At 42.3% G+C, this 26982-nt stretch overlaps 1 protein-coding gene across 2 annotated transcripts in view; it reads left to right on the top strand.

Annotated features, from left to right (window-relative positions):
* adcy8 (adenylate cyclase 8 (brain)) overlaps positions 1–26982 on the top strand; it is a 254215-nt gene that overhangs the window by 158471 nt on the left and 68762 nt on the right. Inside the window, exon 8 of one of the 2 annotated variants that reach the window (XM_046321943.1) lies at positions 26533–26730. The exons of the other annotated variant lie outside the window; for it this stretch is intronic. Coding sequence (XP_046177899.1) covers positions 26533–26730 — 198 coding nt within the window. The remainder of the gene's footprint in view (positions 1–26532; positions 26731–26982) is intronic. 2 annotated transcript variants of the gene reach the window in all.

The following is a 26982-nucleotide window of genomic DNA, read 5'->3' as shown; positions in this document are numbered from 1 at the left end:
CAAAACGCGCCAACAAAACTGAGTTTTTGGGATATAAGAGGGACTTTTTTCAAACAAAACAAACATTTATTGTGTAGCTGGGACTCTTGTGACAGCAACCATATGAATATCTTCAAAGGTAAGTGATTAATTGTATCGCTATTTCTGACTTTTCTAATTCCTTTACTTGGTTGTAAAATGTTTGTATGCTTTTATAAGCGGGGCGCTGTCCTCAGATAATCGCATGGTATAATTTCACCGTAAAGCCTTTTTGAAATCTGACAAAGCACCTGGATTAAGAAGAAGTTAGTCTTTAAGACGATGTATCACACTTGTATTTTTCATGAATGTTTATGACTATTTTTGAATTTGGCGCTCTGCAATTTCACCAGATGTTGTCAAGGTGGGTCACTAGCGGAACGCCTGCGCCAGAAAGGTTAAGGAACTCCAATGTTTCATTGGGTTCTCCAACTACTTTCGGCGGTTCATTTGGAACTTCAGTTCTACAGTCGCTCCCCTCACTGCCCTTACCAGCCTAAAGACCTGGACTGATACTGCCCTGACTGCTTTCAACAACTTGAAACGCCTCTACACCTCAGCCAACCTGATCCGAACCTTCCTTTTACCCTGGAGGTGGATGCCTCCGAAGTAGGTGCAATACTCTCTCAGTGGGTGGGAACACCTCCCAAATCACATCCCTGCGACTTCTTCTCCAGGAAGTTATCCTCCGCTGAGAGGAATTACGATGTGGGGAACAGAGAACTCCTCACCATCAAGCTGGCCCTCTTGGAGTGGCGAAACTAGTTGGAGGGCGCACAACATCCCTTTCTCATCCTAACAGATGATCGTAATATGGAAGATATTAGAGAGGCCAAGAGGTTAAACTCCAGACAAGCCAACTGGGCTCTCTCCACACGCTTCCATTTTCATATTATTTACATCACTGGAAAGAAAACGGTAAAAGCTGATACTCTCTCTAGCCAGTTTGACCTTCCGACAGTAACTCAGACCCTACACCCATTCTTCCTTCCTCTTGCTTTATGGGATTGGTACAGTGGGAGGTTCACTCTGCCATACAAGAAGCCCTAGCCTCAGTCCCGGCTCCTCCTGAGACACCTGTTGGGGAGGAGGTACGTACCAGCAGCTGTTAGCTGTTAGATGCCAGTAAGTTCTGGTGGACCTTACTGGCATCCGACGTACGGGATTACATACTCTCCTGGCCAATCTGTACCCAAACCAAAAGCACTCTTAATCTCCCTTCCGGTCATCAACCTTTGCCGGTTCCACATAGATGTTGACTACATCACAGACATTCCTGAATCCTCTGGTTCCTCTTTCTCATTTACCTAACGCCATGGAATTGGCTGAGTGTATGTTCCAGCAGGTGTTTCATCTGTATGGGATTCCAGAGGGCATCATCTCTGACCCCGGGCCCCAGTTTGTCTCCTGGGTGTGGCGAGCCTTCGGTGAAAGACGGGGGGGTTACCCTCAGCCGCTCTTCCGGGTACCCTCCCCAGACCAATGGGAAGACGGAACGCCTGAACCAAGAAATAGGGAAGTACCTCCGCCAACAATGTTCTGCCTCTCCACACAACTGGAGTTGGTATATGGCCTGGGCCGAATATACACTCAGAACTCACTCATGCATTCATCCCTCCGCCTTACTCCGTTTCAGTGTGACTTGGTAACCAACACCCCATGTTTCCCTGAGAGGCCGAGCCTGGTACTGTTCCACCGATCAACGACTGACTTCGGCGTAGTGAGCGGGTATGGGAGACCGCTCACAGGCATCTGCAGGAAGTCTCTAATACCCAGAAACGCTTTGCTGACAAATGGCCGCCGACCTACGCCAATCTTTCACCCCGGACAGCGTGTGTGGCTCTCTACCAGAGGCATCCGGCTCCGCCTCCTCTGCAAAAAAGCTCTGTCCTTTCAAGATCAACCCTGTCAAGTACCGCCTCCAGTTACCCCGTCAGTATAATATATCCTCGTCCTTCCATGCGTCTCTATTAAAACCGGTCACCTACAGTCCTCTTTATCCTCCAGTCTCTACCCGCAGTGTGTGGGGGGGCTTTCATTTTTGTTCATTGATTTCACCTGTGTTAGATACCTGATGAAACCAGGTGAGTAATTTAGTTCAATTCATTCTGTTTGAGGTATTGTTTGTTTTGACTCTACTAAGCCTTTTTCCTAGCTCATTTGTGAGAACCAGTTATTAATTAGTATACATTACAGTACTGGTATTGTTGTTTTTACTGCTGCTCTTTAACTATTTGTTACTTTTATTTCTTATATGCTTGTAAGGATTTCACGGTAAGGTCTACCTGTTGTATTCGGCGCATGTGACAAATACAATTTGATTTGACTTGTTAAGCACATTTGAACGTATTTAGGCTTTCTTAACAAAGGGGTTGAATACTTATTGACAAGACATTTCAGCTTAATTTGTAACATTTTCTAAAAACATAATTCCACTTTGACATTATGGGACCTGTGTAGGCCAGTGACACAAAGTCTTAATCTATTTTACATTCAGGCTACAACGCAACAAAATGTGGATGAAGTTATATGTGGTGGTACACATGACCATGCGGTGCGAGCCATGTATTGTGGGAACTTGTTTGTGAGAATGGACAGACAGAATGAAAGTGAACTGCTGTACCGTGTGGCTTTAGCCATGAACTACATCGTGTGTGTGTGTGTGTGTGTGTGTGTGTGTGTGTGTGTGTGTGTGTGTGTGTGTGTGTGTGTGTGTGTGTGTGTGTGTGTGTGTGTGTGTGTGTGTGTGTGTGTGTGTGTGTGTGTGTGTGTGTGTGTGTGTGTGTGTGTGTGTGTGTGTGTGTGTGTGTGTGTGTGTATGAATCACCAGAACGTAAGTGGACCATGTGACCATATCATTGTGAGCGGTAACAGGCGAGGAAATGTGATTTAACCACACCCTTTGACCATTTTGGCAGTGTATTTTGATTGTGTTATTGTGGTCTGAATCAGTCATTTTCTTTGCCTCAGAATATGGTCCACAATGTTACAATCAGTCTCGGCTCGATATGTATCCAGATTTGAATATTAGAATAAGTGTTGAATTCAGTCGATCCAGAAAGGAGTGTTGGTAATAAATCTGTGGCACTGTCTTGTTGGTCCCGGAGGGTGCTCTGTCTGATTGGATCGTTCCAGGCAGTATAAAAAAAACTAATGTTAAACGTGTGGTGTTGTAGTACCCGATGGAGGTTCACCTGGCTGTAACTCAATGCTGGGGTTCCAGTATGTCATGTTAAATGTGTAGTGTTGTAGTACCCTATGGAGGTTCACCTGGCTGTAACTCAATGCTGGGGTTCCAGTATGTCATGTTAAATGTGTAGTGCTGTAGTACCCTATGGAGGTTCACCTGGCTGTAACTCAATGCTGGGGTTCCAGTATGTCATGTTAAATGTGTAGTGTTGTAGTACCCTATGGAGGTTCACCTGGCTGTAACTCAATGCTGGGGTTCCAGTATGCCATGTTAAATGTGTAGTGTTGTAGTACCCGATGGAGGTTCACCTGGCTGTAACTCAATGCTGGGGCTCCAGTATGTCATGTTAAATGTGTAGTGCTGTAGTACCCTATGGAGGTTCACCTGGCTGTAACTCAATGCTGGGGTTCCAGTATGTCATGTTAAATGTGTAGTGTTGTAGTACCCTATGGAGGTTCACCTGGCTGTAACTCAATGCTGGGGTTCCAGTATGTCATGTTAAATGTGTAGTGTTGTAGTACCCGATGGAGGTTCACCTGGCTGTAACTCAATGCTGGGGTTCCAGTATGTCATGTTAAATGTGTAGTGCTGTAGTACCCTATGGAGGTTCACCTGGCTGTAACTCAATGCTGGGGTTCCAGTATGTCATGTTAAATGTGTAGTGTTGTAGTACCCGATGGAGGTTCACCTGGCTGTAACTCAATGCTGGGGTTCCAGTATGTCATGTTAAATGTGTAGTGTTGTAGTACCCGATGGAGGTTCACCTGGCTGTAACTCAATGCTGGGGTTCCAGTATGTCATGTTAAATGTGTAGTGCTGTAGTACCCGATGGAGGTTCACCTGGCTGTAACTCAATGCTGGGGTTCCAGTATGTCATGTTAAATGTGTAGTGCTGTAGTACCCGATGGAGGTTCACCTGGCTGTAACTCAATGCTGGGGTTCCAGTATGTCATGTTAAATGTGTAGTGTTGTAGTACCCTATGGAGGTTCACCTGGCTGTAACTCAATGCTGGGGTTCCAGTATGTCATGTTAAATGTGTAGTGTTGTAGTACCCTATGGAGGTTCACCTGGCTGTAACTCAATGCTGGGGTTCCAGTATGTCATGTTAAATGTGTAGTGCTGTAGTACCCTATGGAGGTTCACCTGGCTGTAACTCAATGCCGGGGTTCCAGTATGTCATGGTTTCGCTTGACTGGCCCATTTGTTGCATGAATAATGAAGATTGCAAAAAATGTAATCCAGCTACTCCTCAGTGTACACCCAAGCACGCGCGCACACACACACACACACACACAGGCAGTTTACTGGCTCTTGCACATCTGCGTCGGGCCGTTCTGTCTGTTCAGCAGCTAAACATCAATTGAATCTGATCTACAGTAGATCTAGCTGTTGCCACCTGCTCATATCCCCCATATAATCTACTATTACATCATGCATTAAAGGCTTATATTATCATTATCATACATATCGGTCTTAGCATACAGGTGGTCACTTGTTAGAGATATGTCACACACATTCTATGCTGATGGGGCCAGTATGTAAGAACTACCAACTGTAAGGAGATCTCTGATAGATTGAAAAGAAAAGGGAGACAGAGGGAGGGAGATGTAGAGTAGCGGTGAGGCTGGGATTCCTACCCACGCTAATGTTGATGGCTATGTGCTGCAGGCGGCGTTACACACTACACGCATGGTGAGAATACAGAACGACCCCATACTGTCATAATAGGAGAGAACATCAAGTGTCAAGTATTCCACTTTGCACATTGAATGTACAAGTTCTATGCAGAAGATTATATTCTTCAACAGTGACTTGACTTTACTGTACTGTACCTCTGTGGAGGTGGTTTTTCATGATGTAGCCATCATGGCCGCGTTTCAATTCAATGGAATGTTACTCCTGCTAAGATCTGACTCCTTTGTTTCTCACACAATGAGATGCTGTCAGGAACAGTCCTTTGAAAAGGCTCTTCTGCTGCAACTTGATGTGTCTTTTATGTTGTCTCTCGCCGTGGGCTGAAGTTTTCCCTCGTGTGATTTTTACCCTCCGGGCTCTCACCCCCTCTTCCTCCGTTAGTTTGTCTGTTTTCAGCGTGGTTGAGAGTCTGAGCTGGCTGAACATGCTGCTGGGGTAAGAACGTGTGTGTGTGTGTGTGTGCGCACGCAAAGTACATGTTCTCTTGTTTCTGTACTTGTTATACATACAAGAGTAGTTTAAATGGCTACTCTCCGACACCCTGCCTTATTGCGACAGTGCAATTACATGCTTGTCATGTCACCGATGCCATTTTGTACACAAGACACAGTAGGTTTTCTTTAAAAAATCCAGGAAACAAATCTCAATATCACTGCCTTGGCATACATTATGAGCACGCTGTTGGCGTCACTTTTAAGAAATGGCTTGGAGCTGTTTCAATTTGTATTGGATCACCATTGAGTGTCTCTTGCAGGGAGCCCTGCATATAAAATACACCAATCTAATACAATGTAAAACAAAATACAGCACAACACATATTGCACAGACAAACATAAATATATACAGGGATACCGTCTTCTGGGCTCCGGGTCTTGCTGTATCTTGTGAGGATCAAAAACGGAACTCACGCCTGTTACCTCTGGTACCGTCCCCAACTATACGGGAGTCCTTTCCTCCCCTTAATGTCTCCCCTGTGTGCTGCCCTTCTGGCAGATTTATGGGACTCGTACAGCTGGTGAGAAATCAGCCCTTGAATACTCACTAACCCCAATTAGTCCTGGCCGGAGAGCCGGTCGAGACCTGGCACGTCCAGCAGAGGGAGCCTTCGCCTCGTGATGTATACTCCATCTGTTACCAGGCCTCGACGAGTCTCCCCCTGGTGGCTGACCTGTTGTACGCCACAGTACGTAATAGCATCATTCACGTGTAGATTTTTTTTTCTTACAGATTGACCAATAGCATTAATGTAAATAGTGAAGAGAACAGGTCCTAGTATTGGACCCCTGTGGAACACCTTTTATTTTCTTCAAGAAATATGGACTTAAACCCATCAATTACGATGGCCTGAGTTCTGTCACTCAGATAATCAGGAAACCAAGAGCCCAGGCCAATCGAGGACAACTTGTTCAATAAAATAACATGATCGAGAGCATCAAACGCTTTCGACAGGTCCATAAACAAGGCAGCACAATTCATTTTAATGTCCGAAGCATTGACAAGATCATTAACAACGGATGTGGGCTGCTGTGATAGTGCTGTGCCCTGGCCTAAACCCTGATTGGTTTATATTCAAAATACCATTGCTTAGATAAAAAAAAAAGAGCCAAGTTACTTATTTACCAAGGATTTGAGAATCTTGGTTAGACGTGAAAGCCAGGAGATGGGACGATAACGATCAAGGTCTCTACTATCCCCGCCCTTTATGGAGTGGCAGCACATAAATAGTTTTTCATACTATCATATTTTATTGGCCATATACACATGGTTAGCAGATGTTGTTATCGCGGGTGTAACGAAATGCTTGTAATATTTACTGATAATTTACGGATATTTGCTGATAACAATTGTTAGATTTACCCTTACATTTTGTTTGTCTACGTTCAACCTCATTTGCTTCTCCACACAAAGCGTCCCTATACAACTCCGTATCTATAGCTACAAGAATGTCCCCAGGTTGTGAAATAAGATTCCTTTCCCCTTTCACTGTCTACCGATGTCGTCTGAGCGACTCTGACTCTCCACACCCTATTTCATGCCTCGCCCTCTCTATTGGCTCTTCATGACGAAAGCCACTGCCACAAGGCTTTCACCTTAAAGAGCTTGCATTTTGTGGGACACAACCTGCTATTCACCACTGCAAACTGTGGTGGCCAGTGTTTCCCACCATATCGGTGAGAAGCGCACCAACACACATATGTTTACCAGTTGGTTACTAATTGTCTAGTTCTTTGTTTTGTGCTGAGAAACAATGCAATAGTGGATGTGTTGTTGTGGTAGTGCTTTACATTGAGTTTTCCTGCCTGCCTTTTTTATTTACCTCCTTCGATAGGAAGGACAGGATGCATTTGCAGCATGATGTTGCCACCAACCACGTTTGCTCAGATCTGTGGTTGTGAAAGAAAGAAGACACGAAGGGAAGCTATTTACAACCATGGTAACATAACCGGGGGTAGAAAGACAAACAAATGTTAGGAGCTGAATCATGAAATCAAATGAAGATAGTGTTCTGAATAGAGGTGCTGACTAACAGTAGTCTGGCTGATATCGAACTCGAAGTCCTCCTGACTTCAGTGTCTGGAAATGCTCTTTTGATGTTGTTGATATAATGCATCGATAGTGAAGGGGATCTTTTTCAGAGCTGATCTGATTGGTCAAAAGGCCAATTAGCGAAGAAGAAAAAAATATCAGAATTGGGCTGTCTAAACGCAGCCTTTGTCATGCTTGTGCTCAGTGACTGAAACTATTGATAGTATGCTCTACATTTATTTGACACTGGCATTATGTTTCCATTTTTGTTGAATGTTGAGATTTATTTGCAGGCTCTGCTAGTTTATTGGACTGATATTGTTGTCTCTTTTCTTTTGATTGGCTGGTCTTTGACAATTATTTGGCTGATTGGATTGCTTTTGACAGCTATCGTGTGCATTGCAGTCTGATTGGCTCTTCCCTGACGGGCGTTGTGTTCTACAGGATGTGGTGTAGGCCTAGTTATTGGAGCAGCCCTGCACAGATGGAGATAAGAACACTAGGGAGTATTATTCTGAAAGACACATCTTTGCTTCCAATGTCATCAAAGAGAAGCCATCAGGAGGCTACCCATCATGTCATTATTCATTTGTTCTCTCCTTTCCCGTCCTCACTCGGCTCCCTTCATCCCTTACATTAGAGACTTACATTTTCATCTGCCATGCCTCACAAAACCGCTTCCCTTGATTTAACACATTTTTGTTGGTCATAGAACTCTTGTTATTTTGCTCAAATTGATCGTTGTGAGAGATCTAACTTAGTGACAAAGTATTACCTATTTTGTGGTAGAAGATACAGTATGCTGCTGCTATCATACAGGTTTTGGTTGTTTTAATCTAAAGTGTAGTCACACATCTTCTGAAGCTGGTCATTTACATAAATGTAGGTTTTCTTTATTTTTTTTTGTATGTCTAGGCCTAGGGCAATGTGTCTGAGTCAAAAACAGGCATATGTGGCTTGATGTACAGTCGTGGCCAAAGGTTTTGAGAATGAGACAAATATTAATTTCCACAAAGTTTGCTGCTTCAGTGTCTTTAGATTTTTTTGTCAGATGTTACTATGGATACTGAAGTATAATTACAAGCATTTCATAAGTGTCAAAGGCTTTTATTGACAATTACATGAAGTTGATGCAAAGAGTCAATATTTGCAGTGTTGACCCTTCTTCTTCAAGACCTCTGCAATCTGCCCTGGCATGCTGTCAATTAACTTCTGGACCACATCCTGACTGATGGCAGCCCATTCTTGCATAATCAATGCTTAGAGTTTGTCAGAATTTGTGGGGTTTTGTTTGTCCACCCACCTCTTGAGGATTAAGGTCTGGGGAGTTTCCTGGCCATGGACCCAAAATATTGATGTTTTGTTCCCCGAGCCACTTAGTTATCACTTTTGCCTTAAGGCAAGGTGCTCCATCATGCTGCATTGTTTGTCACCAAACTGTTCCTGGATGGTTGGAAGAAGTTGCTCTCGGAAGATGTGTTGATACCCTTCTTTATTCATGGCTGTGTTCTTTGGCAAAATTGTGAGTGAGCCCACTCCCTTGGCTGAGAAGCAACCCCACATATGATTGGTCTCAGGATGCTTTACTGTTGGCATGACACAGGACTGATGGTAGCGCTCACCTTGTCTTCTCTGGACAAGCTGTTTTCCGGAGGCCCCAAACAATCGGAGAGGGGATTCATCTGAGAAAATGACTTTACCCCGTTCCTCAGCAGTCCAATCCCTGTACCTTTTGCAGAATATCAGTCTGTCCCTGATGTTTTTCCTGGAGAGATGAGGCTTCTTTGCTGCCCTTCTCGACACCAGGCCATCCTCAAAGTCTTCGCCTCACTGTGCGTGCAGATGCACTCACACCTGCCTGCTGCCATTCCTGAGCAAGCTCTGTACTGGTGGTGCCTTTCTTGGGCGGCCTGAAGCCTTCACAACAATTCAACTGCTCTCCTTGATGATGTTCTTGATGATCCGATAAATTGTTGATTTAGGTGCAGTCTTACTGCAGCAACATCTTTGCCTTTTTGTGCAAAGCAATGATGACGGCATGTGTTTCCTTGCAGGTAACCATGGTTGACAGAGGAAGAACAATGATTCCAAGCACCACCCTCCTTTTGAAGCTTCCAGTCTGTTATTCGAACTCAATCAGCATGACCGAGTGATCTCCAGCGTTGTCCTCGTCAACACTCACACCTGTGTTAATGAGAGAATCACTGACATGATGTCAGCTGGTCCTGTTGTGGCAGGGCTGAAAGGCAGTGGAAATGTATTTTGGGGATTCAGTTCATTTGCATGGCAAAGAGGGACTTTGCAATGAATTGCAATTCATCTGATCCCTCTTCATAACATTCTGGAGTATATGCAAATTGCCATCATACAAACTGAGGCAGCAGACTTTGTGAAAATTCATATTTGTGTCACTCTCAAATTTTGGCCACGACTATGGTAAAGTTAGACCTTGTAAAATGTATGACTCGATTAATTAATTATATGAATTGAATGGGTGCATAATGATTGTAGAATTGTGTCTGGATGTCTCAAAAAGTCAAATAATATCTTCACCTTTGTGCTAAAGTTTCAAAGCACTATCATTTAACGCCATTTCGGGTACAGCTAAACAGCTACGCGAGTCTGTGCCGTTGAGATCATGAGCTAAGCCTGATATGCATTCAATCCTTTTGTAATGATCGCCAATGATTGTCACTAGAAGAATCGTCAGGTACTATGAAATAAATGGTGCCCATTAGAACACACAGCAATAGACAGCCTCCAGGAATGAACTTTTAATAGGCTCTCAACGTAATGGATTTCCATAGCCACTCGGTTGAAGTGCGTTGATGGCATGAGGGATTTGTTGGAATATGAAGATCAATTGGTCAGACATTTCACTGAAAACACACCTACAGACACACACACATGCACATACACTCAAACAAGCACTCACACACACACACACATGCACATACACACACACACACAAACTCAGATGACTACATGTCAACCACGTTAATGGCTTCACAAAAGGTAATTTGTTCATGGGTGTCATCCGTTGTCTGGTTTTCTAGATAGCTAATGATGGAAAGCTAATGTGCGGTGCTTAGAGAAGTTAAGTGAGTCATAAATATTGAACTTCACATAAATCATCTCTTTCTACCAGAACAGATGTAGTTTACTGAGCCACCCAGCAGTTATTAGAAAGCATTTTAGCAGTTGGCATCAGAAACAGACTGGCCATAGCGCAATTCAGGCAAATACAAGATAGGCTGGCTCATCATTAGCCCAGTGGGCCTGTCTAATGGGGGGGGGGGGGCTGGTCCCAGTCTATCCCTGGTTAGCAGTCATGTTGCATTTCATATCTGTTTCTTTAACCAATGACAACTGGCTGACTTTTCAAAATGGTTAAAACTTTATTCTACAACGGGTTGGTATTTGTATTCATATTAATTATGTATGTAATAAAATGCAAATTAATTACTTAAAAATCATACAATGTGATTTTCTGGAGTTTTGTTTTAGATTCCGTCTCTCACAGTTGAAGTGTCCCTATGATAAAAATTACAGACCTGTACATGCTTTGTAAGTAACTGAGTCAGGTTTGTCTCTTTTTCAGTTCTGCCCACTAATTTTCAATAGGATTGAGGTCAGGCCTTTGTGATGGCCACTTAAATACCTTGACTTTGTGGTCCTTAAGCCATTTTGCCACAACTTTGGAAGTATGCTTGGGGTCATTGTCCATTTGGAAGACCCATTTGCGACCAAGCTTCAACTTCCTGACTGATGTCTTGAGATGTTGCTTCAATATATCCACATCAATTTCCTGCCTCATGATGCCATCTATTTTGTGAAGTGCACCAGTCCCTCTTGCAGCAAAGCACCCCCACAACATGATGCTGCCACCGCCGTGCTTCACGGTTGGGATGGTGTTCTTCAGCTTGCAAGCCTCCCCCTTTTTCCTCCTAACATAACGATGGTCATTATGGCCAAACAGTTCTATTTTTGTTTCAACAGACCAGAGGACAGTTTTTTTATGGCTGTTTTGGAGCAGTGGCTTCTTCCTTGCTGAGCGGCCTTCAGGTTATGTCGCTATAGGACCAGTTTTACTTTGGATATAGATACTTTTGTGCCTTTTCCAGCATCTTCACAAGGTTCTTTTGTTGTTGTTCTGGGATTGATTTGCACTTTTCGCACCAAAGTATGTTCATCTCTAAGAGACAGAACGTGTTTACTTCCTGAGCAGTATGACAGCTGCGTGATCCCATGGTGTTTATATTTGCACACTATTGTTTGTACAGATGAACATGGCACCTTCAGACGTTTGGAAATTGCTCCCAAGGATGAACCAGACTTGTGGAGGTCTACAATTTTTTTCTGAGGGCTTGGCTGATTTCTCTTTAATTTTTTTCTCTTGATTTTCCCATGATGACAAGCAGAGGCACTGAGTTTGAAGGTAGGCCTTGAAATACATCCACAGGTACACCTCCAATTCACTCAAATGATGTCAATTAGCCTATCAGAAGCTTCTAAAGCCATGACATCATTTTGTGGAATTGTCCAAACTGTTTAATGGCACAGACAACTTAGTGTATATAAACTTCTGACCCACTGGAATTGTGATACAGTGAAATAATCTGTCTGTAAACAATTGTTGGAAAAATGACTTGTGTCATGCACAAAGTAGATTCCTGACCGATTTGCCCAAACTATAGTTTGTTAACAAGAAATTTGTTGAGTGGTTGAAAAACAACTTTTATTGACTCCAACCTAAGTGTATGTAAACTTTCTACTTCAACGTTATCTACAATACAAAATCCATGTGTACGTGTGTAGTCTTTTCATGTATGTGTAAGCTTGTGTCTGTGCCTGTGTGTATGTTTCTTCACAGTCCCCCGCTGTTCAATAAGGTGTATTTAAAAAATAAAAATAATAATCTCATTCTACTGCTTGCACTCACTTTTAGTAATGATGTGTGTAGTGTTAAGTCATCCTCATACATAGACACACTGGCTTTACTCAAAGCGTGTCATGTCATTAATAAAGATTGAAAAAAGTAAGGGGCAATTCCTGATTCTACCTGGATTATGTTGGAGAGGCTTCCATTAAAGAACACCCTCTGTACTGTTAGACAGTTACCTTGTCATTGTTGATAGACAATTTTTTTTTCACCTCTTTCACACTCACTTTACGGAATTCAAAAGTACAATGCTTGCTTGTCTTTCATCATTTGGTCCGATATACTTGGATGTGTAGTGTCAGCGTTTGTTGCTGGCATGTAATGTGAGTTTGCTAATCTTGCCAATGAAAACAATTACTAAAGTAGTTGGCAATATCAGTGGGTTCTGTAATGAATGAACTATCTGATTCAATGAATGATGGAGCGGAGTTTTGCTTTTGCCCAAAATTTAATTTAATGTGATCCAAGGCTTTTTACTATCATTCTTTATGTCATGTGTCTTTGTTTAATAGTGTAGTTTATTTTTATTCAGTTTAGTCACATGATTTGCAGTACATTTTCCAATCGGTTGTGCTGTCAGACTTATTTGCCATTCCTTTTGCCTCATCCCTCTCAACCATAAAATTTTTCAATTCCTCATCAATCCACGGGGATTTAATCATTTTTACAGTAATTTTCTTAATGGGTGCATGCTGGGATAAGCAATTTCTATCATGACACAAGGCGAGACCCAGATGCAGATGGTTGGAGTCTTATAATATTTATTAACCCAATAGGGCGAGGCAATAGAATGGTTGTGGACAGGCAAAGGGGTCAAACCCAGTCAGAGTCCAAAGGGTACCGAAGGGCAGGCAGAATGATCAGGCAGGCGGGAAAGTAGTCCAGAGTCAGGCAGGGGTCAAAACCGGGAAGACGATCAAGAAGAGAATAAACACACTAGTTGACTTGACTAACATACAAGACAAACTGGCACAGAGAGACAGGAAACACAAAGATAAATCCACTATGGAAAATAAGCAACACCTAGAGGGGGTAGAGACAGGAACAGGTCTCATAAACATGTCCAGTGCAGCATCTGGTTGCTTCTCATTACATGCCACAGACCAACAAATGTACATCAACAACATACGAATCACTACAAAACTTTTTGTATGACCTCATACACTATATTAGGCCTGGCCTTTGGAACTCTACTATATTGTGATCACTACATCCGATGGATTTGGATACTGCTTCCAAGCAAATTTCTGCAGCATGAGTAAAGATGTGATCAATACATGTCATTCCTGTGCTGTTTGTAACTACCCTGGTAGGTTGACTGATGACCTGAACCAGGTTGCAGGCACTAGTTACAATCTGAAATATTCTCTTTTTTTATTTTACCTTTATTTAACCAGGCAAGTCAGTTAAGAACATATTCTTATTTTCAATGACGGCCTGGGAACAGTGGGTTAACTGCCTGTTCAGGGGCAGAACGACAGATTTGTACCTTGTCAGCTCGGGGGTTTGAACTCGCAACCTTCCGGTTACTAGTCCAATGCTCTAACCACTAGGCTACGCTGCCGCCCCAGATGATATACAGTCAAGCATTTCACACATTATTCAGATGCTGATGTTAGCACTTGGTGGTCTAGAGCAGCTTCCTTTTGGGTGGGGCAGTTGGACCTGTAGCCATATTACTTCAATAGTATCATCAAAATCAAATTTTATTTGTCACATACACATGGTTAACAGATGTTAATGCGAGTGTAGCGAAATGCTTGTGCTTCTAGTTCTGACAATGCAGTATTAACCAACGAGTAATCTAACAATTCCAAAACTACTACCTTATACACACAAGTGTAAAGTGATAAAGAATATGTACATAAAGATATATGAATGAGTGATGGTACACAACGGCATAGGCAAGATGCAGTAGATGGTATCGAGTACAGTATATACATATGAGATGAGTAATGTAGGGTATGTAAACAAAGTGGCATAGTTTAAAGTGACTAGTGATACATGTATTACATAAATATGCAGTAGATGATAGAGTACAGTGGCTGGAGTTGAGTCAGTGTGTTGGCAGCAGCCACTCAATGTTAGTGGTGGCTGTTTAACAGTCTGATGGCCTTGAGATAGAAGCTGTTTTTCAGTCTTTCGGTCCCAGCTTTGATGCACCTGTACTGACCTCGCCTTCTGGATGATAGCGGGGTGAACAGGCAGTGGCTCGGGTGGTGTTGGTGTCCTGGAGGGCAGGTAGTTTGCCCCCGGTGATGCGTTGTGCAGACCTCACTACCCTCTGGAGATCCTTACGGTTGTGGGCGGAGCAGTTGCCGTACCAGGCGGTGATACAGCCCGACAGGATGCTCTCGATTGTGCATCTGTAGAAGTTTGAGTGTTTTTGGTGACAAGCCGAATTTCTTCAGCCTCCAGTGCTGAGGATCAGTGGGGTGGAGATGTTGTTATCTACACTCACCACCTGGGGGCAGCCTGTCAGGAAGTCCAGTACCCAGTTGCACAGGGCGGGGTCAAGACCCAGGGTCTAGACTCTAGAGCTTGATGATGAGTTTGGAGGGTACTATGGTGTTAAATGCTGAGCTGTAGTCGATGAACAGCATTCTCACATAGGTATTCCTCTTGTCCAGATTGGTTAGGGCAGTGTGCAGTGTGGTTGAGATTGCATCGTCTGTGGACCTATTTGGGCGGTAAGGAAATTGGAGTGGGTCTAGGGTGTCAGGTAGGGTGGAGGTGATATGGTCCTTGACTAGTCTCTCAAAGCACTTCATGATGACGGAACAGGAACAGTGGTGGGAACAGGAACAGTGGTGGCCCTCTTGAAGCATGTGGGAACAGCAGACTGGGATAAGGATTGATTGAATATGTCCGTAAGCACACCAGCCAGCTGGTCTGCGCATGCTCTGAGGGCGTGGCTGGGGATGCCGTCTGGGCCTGCAGGCTTGCGAGGGTTAACACGTTTAAATGTTTTACTCACCTCGGCTGTAGTGAAGGTGAGGCCGCATGTTTTGGTTGCAGGCCGTGTCAGTGGCACTGTATTGTCCTCAAAGCGGGCAAAAAAGTTATTTAGTCTGCCTGGGAGCAAGACATCCTCGTCCGTGACGGGGCTGGTTTTCTTTTTGTAATCCATGATTGACTGTAGACCCTGCCACATACCTCTTGTGTCTGAGCCATTGAATTGCGACTCTACTTTGTCTCTATACTGACGCTTAGCTTGTTTGATTGCCTTGCGGAGGGAATAGTTACACTGTTTATATTCGGTCATTTTTCCGGTCACCTTGCCCTGATTAAAAGCAGTGGTTCGCCCTTTCAGTTTCACGCGAATGCTGCCATCAATCCACGGTTTCTGGTTTGGGAATGTTTTAATCGTTGCTATGCGAACGACATCTTCAATGCACGTTCTAATGAACTCGCACCGAATCAGCGTATTCGTCAATGATGTTGTTAGCAGCAATGCGGAACATATCCCAGTCCACGTGATGGAAGCAGTCTTGGAGCGTGGAATCAGATTGGTCGGACCAGCGTTGAACAGACCTCAGTGCAGGAGCTTCTTGTTTTAGCTCTGTCTGTAGGCAGGGAGCAATAAAATGTCATGGTCAGCTTTTCCGAAAGGAGGGCCGGGGAGGGCCTTATATGCGTCGCGGAAGTTAGAATAGCAGTGATCCAAGGTTTTACCAGCCCTGGTTGCGCAATCGATATGCTGATACAATTTTGGGAGTCTTGTTGTCAGATTAGCCTTGTTAAAATCCCCAGCTACAATGAATGCAGCCTCAGGATATGTGGTTTCCAGTTTGCAAAGAGTCAAATAAAGTTCGTTCAGAGCCATCGATGTGTCTGCTTAGGGGGGATATATACGGCTGTGATTATGATCGAAGAGAATTCCCTTGGTAGATACTGCGGTCGACTTTTGATTGTGAGGAATTCTAAATCAGGTGAACAGTAGGACTTGAGTTCCTGTATGTTGTTGTGAACACACCACGTCTCGTTAACCATAAGGCATACGCCCCGCCCCTCTTCTTACCAGAAAGATGTTTGTTTCTGTCGGCGCGATGCGTGGAGAAACCAGCTGGCTGCACCGATTCCGTTAGCGTCTCTCAAGTGAGCCATGTTTCCGTGAAGCAAAGAACGTTAGTCTCTGATGTCCCTCTGGAATGCTACCCTTGCTCGGATTTCATCAACCTTGTTGTCAAGAGACTGGACTTTGGCGAGAAGTATACTAGGGAGTGGTGCGCGATGTGCCCGTCTCCGGAGCCTGACCAGAAGACCGCTTCGTTTCCCTCTTTTACGACGTCTTTGTTTTGGGTCGCAGGCTGGGATCCAATCTGTTGTCTTGGGTGAAAGGCAGAACACAGGATCCGCTCCGGGAAAGTCATATTCCTGGTCATACTGATGGTGAGTTGACGCTGCTCTTATATTCAGTAGTTCTTCCCGACTGTATGTAATGAAACCTAAGATGACCTGGGGTACCAATGTAAGAAATATCACATTAAAAAAACTGCATAGTTTCCTAGGAACCCGAAGCGAGGCGGCCATCTCTCTCGGCGCCGGAAGTCTTATAACATGAGATCCTCTCTAAGCTTTATAGGAATGTGGCTCTGAATATAAAATGGCCACACCTCCACCTTTGGCATTTTTGGATTTCCTGTAGATCTTATAACCATGTATTGCTACCACTGTATCATCAAATATATCATATAAGAGAGCTTCAGAGATATGAATGTGATGTGTTACTAGCAAATTATTGATTTCATGAATCTTGTTTCTTAAGATACATATGTTATCGTGGGATATTTTTAGCACTTTTCTGGGATGCTTGATTGTTTTGTTGCTTTACTGGGAATCTTAGCAGATGTAGACATGCTCAGGTTATTTAGCCCTGGGTCGTTCCTCTTTTCAGTTCGCTGCTGCTAGCGACTGGAACGAGCTGCAAAAAACGCTCAAACTTTTATCTCCATTTATACACTTATCTCCATCTCTTCAAAGACTCAATGATGAACACTCTTACTGACAGTTGTGGTTGCTTTGTGTGATGTATTGTTGTCTCTACCTTCTTTCCCTTTGTGCTGTTGTCTGTTCCCAATAATGTTTGTACCATGTTGTGTTCCTACCATGTTGTCATGTTGTGTTGCTACCATGCTGTGTTGTCATGTATTGCTGCCATGCTATCTTGTTTCCTTAGGTCTCTCTTTATCTAGTGTTGTGGTGTCTGTCTTGTCGTGATGTGTAAGAGCGTCTGCTAAATGACTTAAATGTAAATGTAAATGTGTTTTTTGTTCTATATTTGTATCCTATTTCTAATCCAAGCCCCGTCCCCACAGGAGGCCTTTTGCCTTTTGGTAGGCAGTCATTGTAAATAAGAATTTGTTCTTAACTGACTTGCCTAGTTAAATAAAAAATATAAATAAACAATATGTTAGTGCAGGGTGAGCTGCACACAGTGGACTTCCTGATATGGCACACTGCCTCCGTGCTAACAGTGTAACTCTGGTTCATACGCACATGATTTCTGCGTACAATAGCTGTAGGATCAGCAGAGGCATTCAGGACAGTAAGAGGGACATTAATTAGGTTACTTACATTGTCTTCCAGCTCCCCAGATAATGTACATTTGCTGAAGCATTATGACAACTCAGCGACACAATGGTAAATATTAAATGAGCTGGGCTTTGGTCAATGATAAGTCATTGTCTCAATGCAGCCTCATGAAAGTTCCCAAGTAGATCAGTTGGTAGAGCAAGTAGGGTTGCAAAGGGTCGGAAACTTTCGGGTAAATTTCCTGAATTTTCCCGGAAATTTTCAATGGGAAGTTGAGCCTGGGAATTTGGGGAATGTTGCTTAAATTCCTCAAAAACGTTAGCTTAAAACATTTAACCTTTTTGTGGGATACACATAAGGCAATTCTAGATCTTGTGGCATATTTTGGTTAAACTATCCCCAATTCAATAGAATTGCAACACTCTGCATGCACAGTGCACTTTTCCATCACATGTACAGCTGATTCTCAAGATCTTGCACACTAATGAGATGCTATTGATCGCACACTACTACACTGCCTGAGCCAAGGACTACATGCTTTCTGGTAAGTTTTGATTATAATACTGGGTGGGGTGAATAGATTTTATATTACATAGATTATTTTTTGTGAACTAGTAAATAGTAGCCTAAAGCAAAGTGTGTTTAAACCAATTCTAACTTGTTAACAATTTCTGCTAGTTAGTTTTTGCTACCATGTGGGTTTTAGCTTGCTTGAGCCTGCGTTAATTTTGAGGAGCGTTAATTTTTTTACATTTTAAAACATTTATCTTACAAAGGAGTTGTTTAATCTAACTACTTAACTATTTATCTGTACATGGAATTGTATTAGTTTAAAACTCATTTACTTCTAATCTTTACAGGAAAATGCCATGGGCACTATCTGATGTGTGGAGACATTTCACTGCAGCAAATGTAGATGGAAAAGCTGCGTACATTTGCAAATACTGTGCCAAATCATATGTGAAGAATGCAGCCAGGTGCATAAAGTTCCCTCAGCACTCACAACAACCTTTGACAAAAGTCCCTCTACTTCTATTTGAGGTGAAAATGATGAATCAGACAGCTCATGGTCCTCCTGGAATCAGACGTTTTAATCAATGGTGAACCTAGACAGAGAAATGCTGATGAATGTCTTGCTCGAGCTGTGTATGCAACTGGTTTACCTCTGATGCTCACAGGCAATGTATAATGGAAGAGATTTCTGAATGTTCTTCACCCAGCATACACCCCTCCAACCAGACATGCTTTATCTACACATTTTCTGGAGTTCAACAGAGTTCAAGTGATGGTCAAGCAAATTGTAGAGAAAGCAGACTGTATTGCAATCATCTCTGATGGGTTGTCGAATGCTTGTGGGCAAGGAATAATTAACGACAGTCTCCATCCCTCAACCAGTATTCTACAAGAGCACAGACACAAGGGACAACAGACACACCGGTCTCTATACTGCGAATGAGCTGAAGGCAGTCAATGACCTTGGACCACAGAAGGTATTTGCACTGGTGACAATGCTGCAAACATGAAGGCTGCTTGGTCTAAAGTGGAGAAGTCCTACCCTCACATCACACCCATTGGCTGTGCTGCTCATGCATATAATCTACTCCTCAAGGACATCATGGCACTGAAAACAATGGATACACTCTACAGGAGAGTCAAGGAAATGGTTAGGTATGTGAAGGGTCATCAAGTTATAGCAGAAATCTACCTCACAAGGCAAAGTGAGAAGAATAAGAGCACCACATTGAAGCTGCCCAGCAACACCCGTTGGGGTGGTGTTGTCATCATGTTTGACAGTTTCCTGGAGGGGAAGGAGTCTCTCCAAGAAATTGCCATATCACAGTCTGCTGATATGGACAGCCCCATCAAGGATCCTCCTGGATGATATATTTTGTGAGAGAGTGGTAAGCAGCCTGAAACTCCTGAAACCTACAGCAGTAGCCATTGCACGGGTTGAGTGAGACAATGCCATCCTGTTTGATGTTCAGACTCTGCTTGCAGATGTAAGAGAAGAAATCCGTACTGCCCTGCCCACTTCACTGTTGCTCCAAGCAGAGGAACCCGCAGTTCTGAAATACATCAAAAAGCGTGAAGACTTCTGCCTGAAGCCCATACACACCACAGCATACATGTTGGACCGCAAGTATGCTGGCAAGATCATCCTGTCTGGTTCATCATCCTATGGTGTCATCACTACCGTGTCTCGCCACCTTGGCCTGGATAAGGACAAGGTTCTTGATAGTCTGGTGAAATACACTTCCAATCAAGAGCTTTGGGATGGAGATGCAATATGGCAGTCGTGCCAACATATCTCATCAGCCACCTGGTGGAAGGGACTTTGTGGATCTGAGGCTCTTTCCCCTGTTGCCTCCATCATCCTCCAAATCCCACCAATGTCAGCACCTCAGAGCGCAACTGGTCCTTGTTTGGGAAAACCACACCAAAGCATGTAACAGGTTGACCAATACAAGGGTTGACAAATTGGTGGCCATCTGGGCAAATTTGAGCCATCTGAGCAGGTCCAGGGAGAAGACATGGAAGCCTGAGAGGAAGACAACCAAAGCTTTAGTATGAATTTACAGATGTATGTTGAAAACGTTTTTGGGAGATGCATCATTGGGGATCATTCAATATTCCCTTTATTTTCTTTTTCAGTGAAATCATCCAATGTGAAGAGCCAAATCAATTACTAACTAAATCGTTTTTTAAATTTCTATTGGAAGGATTTAATCATTTGCAATTATGTCTACTTATGATCATTTAAAAGGGTTATGTTTCTGTCTCTATATGATATGGTAAATATATCCAATGCAAAAAACATCTATTTAAATGGTATTCGCATATATTCCCGTTAATTCCCACGGTAATTTTCCACCTCTGAATTTTCCCCAAAATGTGCAACCCTAATAGCAAGGCACTTGCAACACAAGGTTTGTGGATTCGATTCCCATGTAAATGTATGTATTCACTACTGTTAATTGCTTTGGATAAAAACATCTGCTAAATGGTATTCTATATTCGTCTAAGGGAAACACATTTTGCCAATAGGGTTAACTCACTTGGTGGGAATTGTAACGTAGCTCATATTGAGAGGATCGCTATAACACTTAAACATTGATTCTTGAAGAATGTAAATGCCTCATGAGTTTAACTGTCATACCCCAGGAAATGATTGGTAGAAGGTCCGCTATGACAGCAAGAGCGGGGGGGGGGGTGAAGAAACAGAATGAGGATAGAAAGGGATGTAGGAAGGCAGGAAAGGAAAGGAAGCAAGCAAAGGATGGAAGGAAGGAGGAAAGAATAAAAGGGATCTTGGAGAGTGAATGGATTCCGACTGAGGCTGATGCAAAACTCACTGAGATCGAGTCAACTTCTACTGATTCAACTCCTACTGACAGACTGACCTACTGAGACTGAATAAACTCTTACTGAAAATAACTCCTCTTTAAACCTCTTATGGTATAGGGGGCAGTATTTTCACTTTTGGATAAATAGCATGCCCAATTTCAAATTCCTGCTACTCATGCCAGGAATATAAGATATGCATATTATTAGTAGATGTGAATAGAAAACACTCTGCATCATGTCTGAGTATAACAGAACTTATGTAGCAGGCAAAACCCCGAGGACTAATTGTTCAGATTTTTTTTTTGCCTCTGAATGTTCCCTGAATTGTCTTTGCCAAGGGATATTTCATAGGAACCTGTTTTCAGTTCCTACCGCTTCCACTGGATGTCACCAGTCTTTGGAATTTGTTTGAGGTTATTCATTTGTGCAACGAAGAAGAAGCACATCCTGGAACAACATTACACTATTGAGAGTTGCGCAAGACTTAAAAAGGAGCATGGTTTGTTTACTTGCTGTATTGAACACAGATAGCCCCGTCTACAATTTGCTCGATTATTAACGTTTAAATATACCTAAAGTTGTATTTACAAAAGTAGTTTGAATTATTTTGCCAAAGTTTATAGGCAACTTTTGAAATGTTTTGTAGTGACGTAAAGTTTTTTGGCAGCTGTTATTTTCTGGATCAAACGTGTCAAATAAATGGACATTTGGATATATATGGACGGAATTAATTGAACAAAAGGACCAATTGTGATGTTTATGGGACATACTGGAGTGCCAACAAAAGAAGCTCGTCAAAGGTAATGCATGTTTTATATTTTATTTCACCATTTTGTGTAGCGCCTGCAGGATTGAAATATGCTACTCTCTTTGTTGACATTGTGCTATCATCAAATAATAGCTTCTTATGCTTTCGCCGAAAAGCTTTTTAAAATCGGACATGTTGGCTGGATTCACAACGAGTGTAGCTTTGAGTATCTTACATGGGTGATTTAATGAATGTTTGATATTTAAATCTTTATTTGAATTTGCCGCGCTGCATTTTCCCTGTTTTTTTTTCCAAGTGGGACGCAAGCGTCCTCCTATACCATAAGAAGTTAATGAGAACGACTTTACCTCTACTGACAATGACTCAACTCTTACTGAGATTCACTCAAATCAAATCACATTTATTTATAAAGCCCTTTTTACATCAGCAGATGTCACAAAGTGCTTATACAGAAACCCAACCTAAAATCCCAAAAAGCAAGCACTGAAGATATAAACTCAGCAAAAAAAGAAACGTCTTCTCACTGTCAACTGCGTTTATTTTCAGCACACTTAAGTTGTTTAAATATTTGTATGAACATAAGATTCAGCAACTGAGACATAAACTGAACAAGTTCGTTCCACAGACATGTGACTAACAGAACTGGAATAATGTGTCCCTGAACAAATGGGGGTTAAAATCAAAAGGAACCGTAAGTTTCTGGTTTGGCCACCAGCTGCATTAACTTATTGACGCCACCCATTCCGTTAGCGGGATCATTTTCATCAGCAACCGCTGAATAGCATAGTGCCACAGGCAAATAATATTACTAAAAAATATTCATATTCATGAAATCACAAGTCCAATATTGCAAAACACAGCTTAGCCTTTTGTTAATCCTGTTGTCTCAGATTTTGAAGTGATGCTTTACAGCGAAAGCAATCATAGCATTTGTAAGTTTATCGATAACATATCATAACATTATGTACACTAAGCATTAAGTAGCTAAGTCACGAAAATCAGAAAAGCAATCAAATTAATCGTTTACCTTTTGATCTTCGGATGTTTTCACTCACGAGACTTCCAGTTACACAACAAATGTTCCTTTTGTTCCATAAAGATGATTTTTATACCCAAAATACGTCAGTTTGTTTGTCGCGTTATGTTCAGAAATCCACAGGAAAGAGTGGTCACGACAACGCAGATGTATATTCCAAATAATATCCATAATGTCCACAGAAACATGTCAAACGTTTTTTATAATCAATCCTCAGGTAGTTCTAAAGACTGACACCTTAGGGAAGCCATAGAAAAAGGAATCTGGTGGATATCCCTTTAAATGGAGGATAGGCATACATAGGAACAGAGAGGTTTCAAAATAAGAGGCACTTCCTGATTGGATTTTCCTCAGGTTTTTGCCTGCAATATCAGTTCTGTTATAGACACAGACAATATTTTTACAGTTTTGGAAACTTTAGAGTTTTCTATCCTAATATGTATATATGCATATTCTAGTTTCTGGGGCAGAGAAATAGGCAGTTTCAAATGGGTATGTTTTTTTGCCAAAAACGAAAATACTGCCCCCTACACGCAAAAGGTTAAGTACTCCAGTGCATCTCCTCCTTTGAGATGTTATCCCACTCTTCCAGCAAGGCACCTGAAAGTTCCTGTACATTTCTGGGGGGAATGGCCCGAGCCCTCACACTCCCATCCAACAGTTCCCAGACGTGCTCAATGGGATTGAGATCCGGGCTCTTCGCTGGCCATGGCAGAACACTGCCATTCTTGTCTTGCAGCTAATCACGCACATAAAATGCGTCATGCTGGAGAGTCATGCCAGGATGAGCCTGCAGGAAGGGTACCACATGAGGAGGATTTCTTCCCTGTAACACACAGCGCTGAGATTGCCTGCAATGACAACAAGCTCAGTCCGATGATGCTGTGACATACCGCCCCAGACCATGATGGGCCATCCACCTCCAAATCGATTCCGCTCCAGAGTACAGGCCTCGCTGTAACGCTCATTCCTTTCGACGACAAACTTGAATCCGACCGTCACCCCTGGTGAGACAAATCCGTGACGTGTCAGTGAAGAGCACTTTTTGACCGGTCCTGTCTGATCCAGCAACTGTGGGTTTGTGCCCATTGGTGACTTTGTTGCCGGTGAGGACCTGCTTTACAACAGGCCTATTGCGGACAGTCTAAGCACTGATGGACAGATTGTGCGTTGTTGTTGCCATGCTGTACCTGTCCCGCAGGTGTGATGTTTGGATGTACCGATCCTGTGCAGGTGTTGTTACACGTGGTCTGCCACTGCGAGGACATTCAGCTGTCCGTTCTGTCTCCCTGTAGCACTTTCTTAGACGTCTCACAGTACGGACATTGCAATTTATTGCCCTGGCCACATCTGCAGTCATCATGCCTCCTTTCAGCATGCCTAAGGCACGTTCATGCAGATGATTATAACTGTGACCTTAACTTCTCTGGGATATGTGGGATGGTAGCGACCCAACTGGCCAACATCCAGTGAAAATGCAGAGCGCCAATTTCAAATAAATGACTATAAAATTTTTAACTTCCATGAAATCACACATTCAATATACCAAATTAAAGCTACACTTGTTGTGAATCCAGCCAACGTGTCAGATTAAAAAAATGCTTTACGGTGAAAGCAAACTATGCTATTATCTGAGGATAGCACCCAAGCAAGCAAACAAACCATCAGACCATCATATTTCAACCCTCCTGGCGCAACACAAAATGCAGAAATAAAGATATAATTCATGCCTTACCTATGAAAGAACTTCTTCTGTTGGCACTTCAATATGTCCTATAAACATCACAAATGGTCGTTTTTGTTTGATTAATTCCGTCGAAATATATCCAAAATGTCCATTTTTATTTGACGTGTTTGATCAAGAAAAATCCCGGTTCCAACTCTCGAAACATGACTACAAAGTTACCTGTAAGCTTTGTCCAAACATTTCAAACTACTTTTGTAATACAACTTTAGGTATTTTTAATGTAAATAATCATTCAAATTGAAGACCGGATGATCTGTGTTCAATACCGGAGGAAAACAAAGTTTCGCTAGCTTTCAGGTCACGAGTCTCTAACAAAGAATTTCACTTCCCTCTACCCTCATTCTGAACAGTGTTACTTCTTCATGTCTCAAAGGAAAAACCTCAACCAATTTCTAAAGACTGTTGACATCCAGTTGAAGCGATAGGAACTGCAAGAAGGTCCCTTTAGAAATCTGGATTCCCAATGAAAACCCATTGAAAAGATAGTGACCTTTTCAATGGGACCAATGGGACCTGATTTGTCCTCGGGGTTTTGCCTGTCAAATAAGTTATGTTATAGTCACAGACATGATTCAAACAGTTTTAGAAACTGCAGAGTGTTTTCTATCCTATCTACTAATACTATGCATATCTCAGCTTCTGGGCATGAGTAGCAGGCAGTTTAATTTGGGCACGCTTTTCATCCAAAATTCCAAATACTGTCCCCTATCCTAGAGAAGTTAATTACCTACCATCTGTAAGCTGTTCCACAGGTGCATGTTCATGAATTGTTTGGTTCATTGAACAAGCATGGGAAACAGTGTTTAAACCCTTTACAATGAAGATCTGTGAAGTTATTTGGAGTTTTACTAATTATCTTTGAAAGACATGGTTCTGAAAAAGAGACGCTTATTTTTTTGCTGAGTTTATATATACAGTGTATCCATAAAAATGATGCTGATGCATAATTTCACCGGAAAAGCTGTCTGTCTCGTCCTGACAAGTGTCTTATCTATGGGCTGGTGGAGATTGCAAATTAGGACACTCAGTCACAGTAGGAATTGCATTTGTGTTAGTTATTCTCAGTATGAGTTGAGTCATTGTCAATAGGAGTTGAGTCGATGTTAGTAATAGTTGAGTTAGTCTCAATAGGAGTTGAGTCATTCCCAGTAGGAGTTGAGTCAGTGCCCGTAGGAGTTAAGTCGGTCTCAGTAAGGGTTAGGAGTTGAGTCATTCCCAGTAGATGTTGTTTCAGTGTCAGTAGGAGTTTTTTCAGCATGTTGAGTCAGTCAGTAGGAATTGAGTCATTGTCAGTTGAAGCTTTGTTAAAGAATGTTGTGGAGTTTTGAATATTTTTGATAATAATTAGGAAATGATGTGTATGCTATCTCCATGTTTGTCACTCAACATTTTTTTACAATGTTTTTGTTAATTTGGTAAGATTCGTTTGTTGTTGTTTCTTTTGTACTGTTATGTGCAATATACTGATCATTAAGTATCCTAGACAACTGTATTCTACCTGTGTGTACGTGGACTTTTTTGTTGTTGTCACAACTGTTGCCGTCACAGAAATATTTAAATGAATGTGTTTGACATGCATTCACTTCTGAGCCTGTGTATTTAATCGAGACTATTGCATTTTGATTTAGCTTGAGTTTTTATCATTTGTCTATGTATGTTTTCTTATTTTTGTAACCAAATTTAAACAGGACAGGTAGATGTATTATATTTGCATGTGCTTTCCCCTAGACTCTGGCTGCCCTAACAAGAAATTCTATAAATCTGCTTCCAAACCATCTCGCACAAGCTTTGCATATCCACTCTGGTCCTGAGGAAATTAACAAGGGAATAGAGAGTGCCATCGACTTACGGAGTGGTGATAAGTTGAGAAGAGAGCATATCAAGCCTTTCTCACTGATGTTTAAAGACTCCAGCCTGGAAGAAAAGGTAGCTGGGGTTAAGACAGATTTCCTCTTTTAATTTAACATCTATAGTAGATATAACTTTCAGAATCATTTATTTGTTTTTTTTTATCATGAGTAAGCTAAAGGAACTTCACCTACCAACTCCCTCACTAATATAGAAGCATGTTTTTCATTTCTTAAGAAACATAAAACTGCACACTTGCATGGGTCACGTCACATACATTTTTGAGAGAACAGTATATAAAAGCAATCAAAAGAAATACATTGAGAAATT

Source organism: Oncorhynchus gorbuscha, linkage group LG22 (genome assembly GCF_021184085.1).
Source record: "Oncorhynchus gorbuscha isolate QuinsamMale2020 ecotype Even-year linkage group LG22, OgorEven_v1.0, whole genome shotgun sequence".
Taxonomy (NCBI): domain Eukaryota; kingdom Metazoa; phylum Chordata; class Actinopteri; order Salmoniformes; family Salmonidae; genus Oncorhynchus; species Oncorhynchus gorbuscha.
The sequence above is the reverse complement of the archived record's forward strand: the minus strand, read 5'-3'. Positions and strand labels throughout refer to the sequence as shown.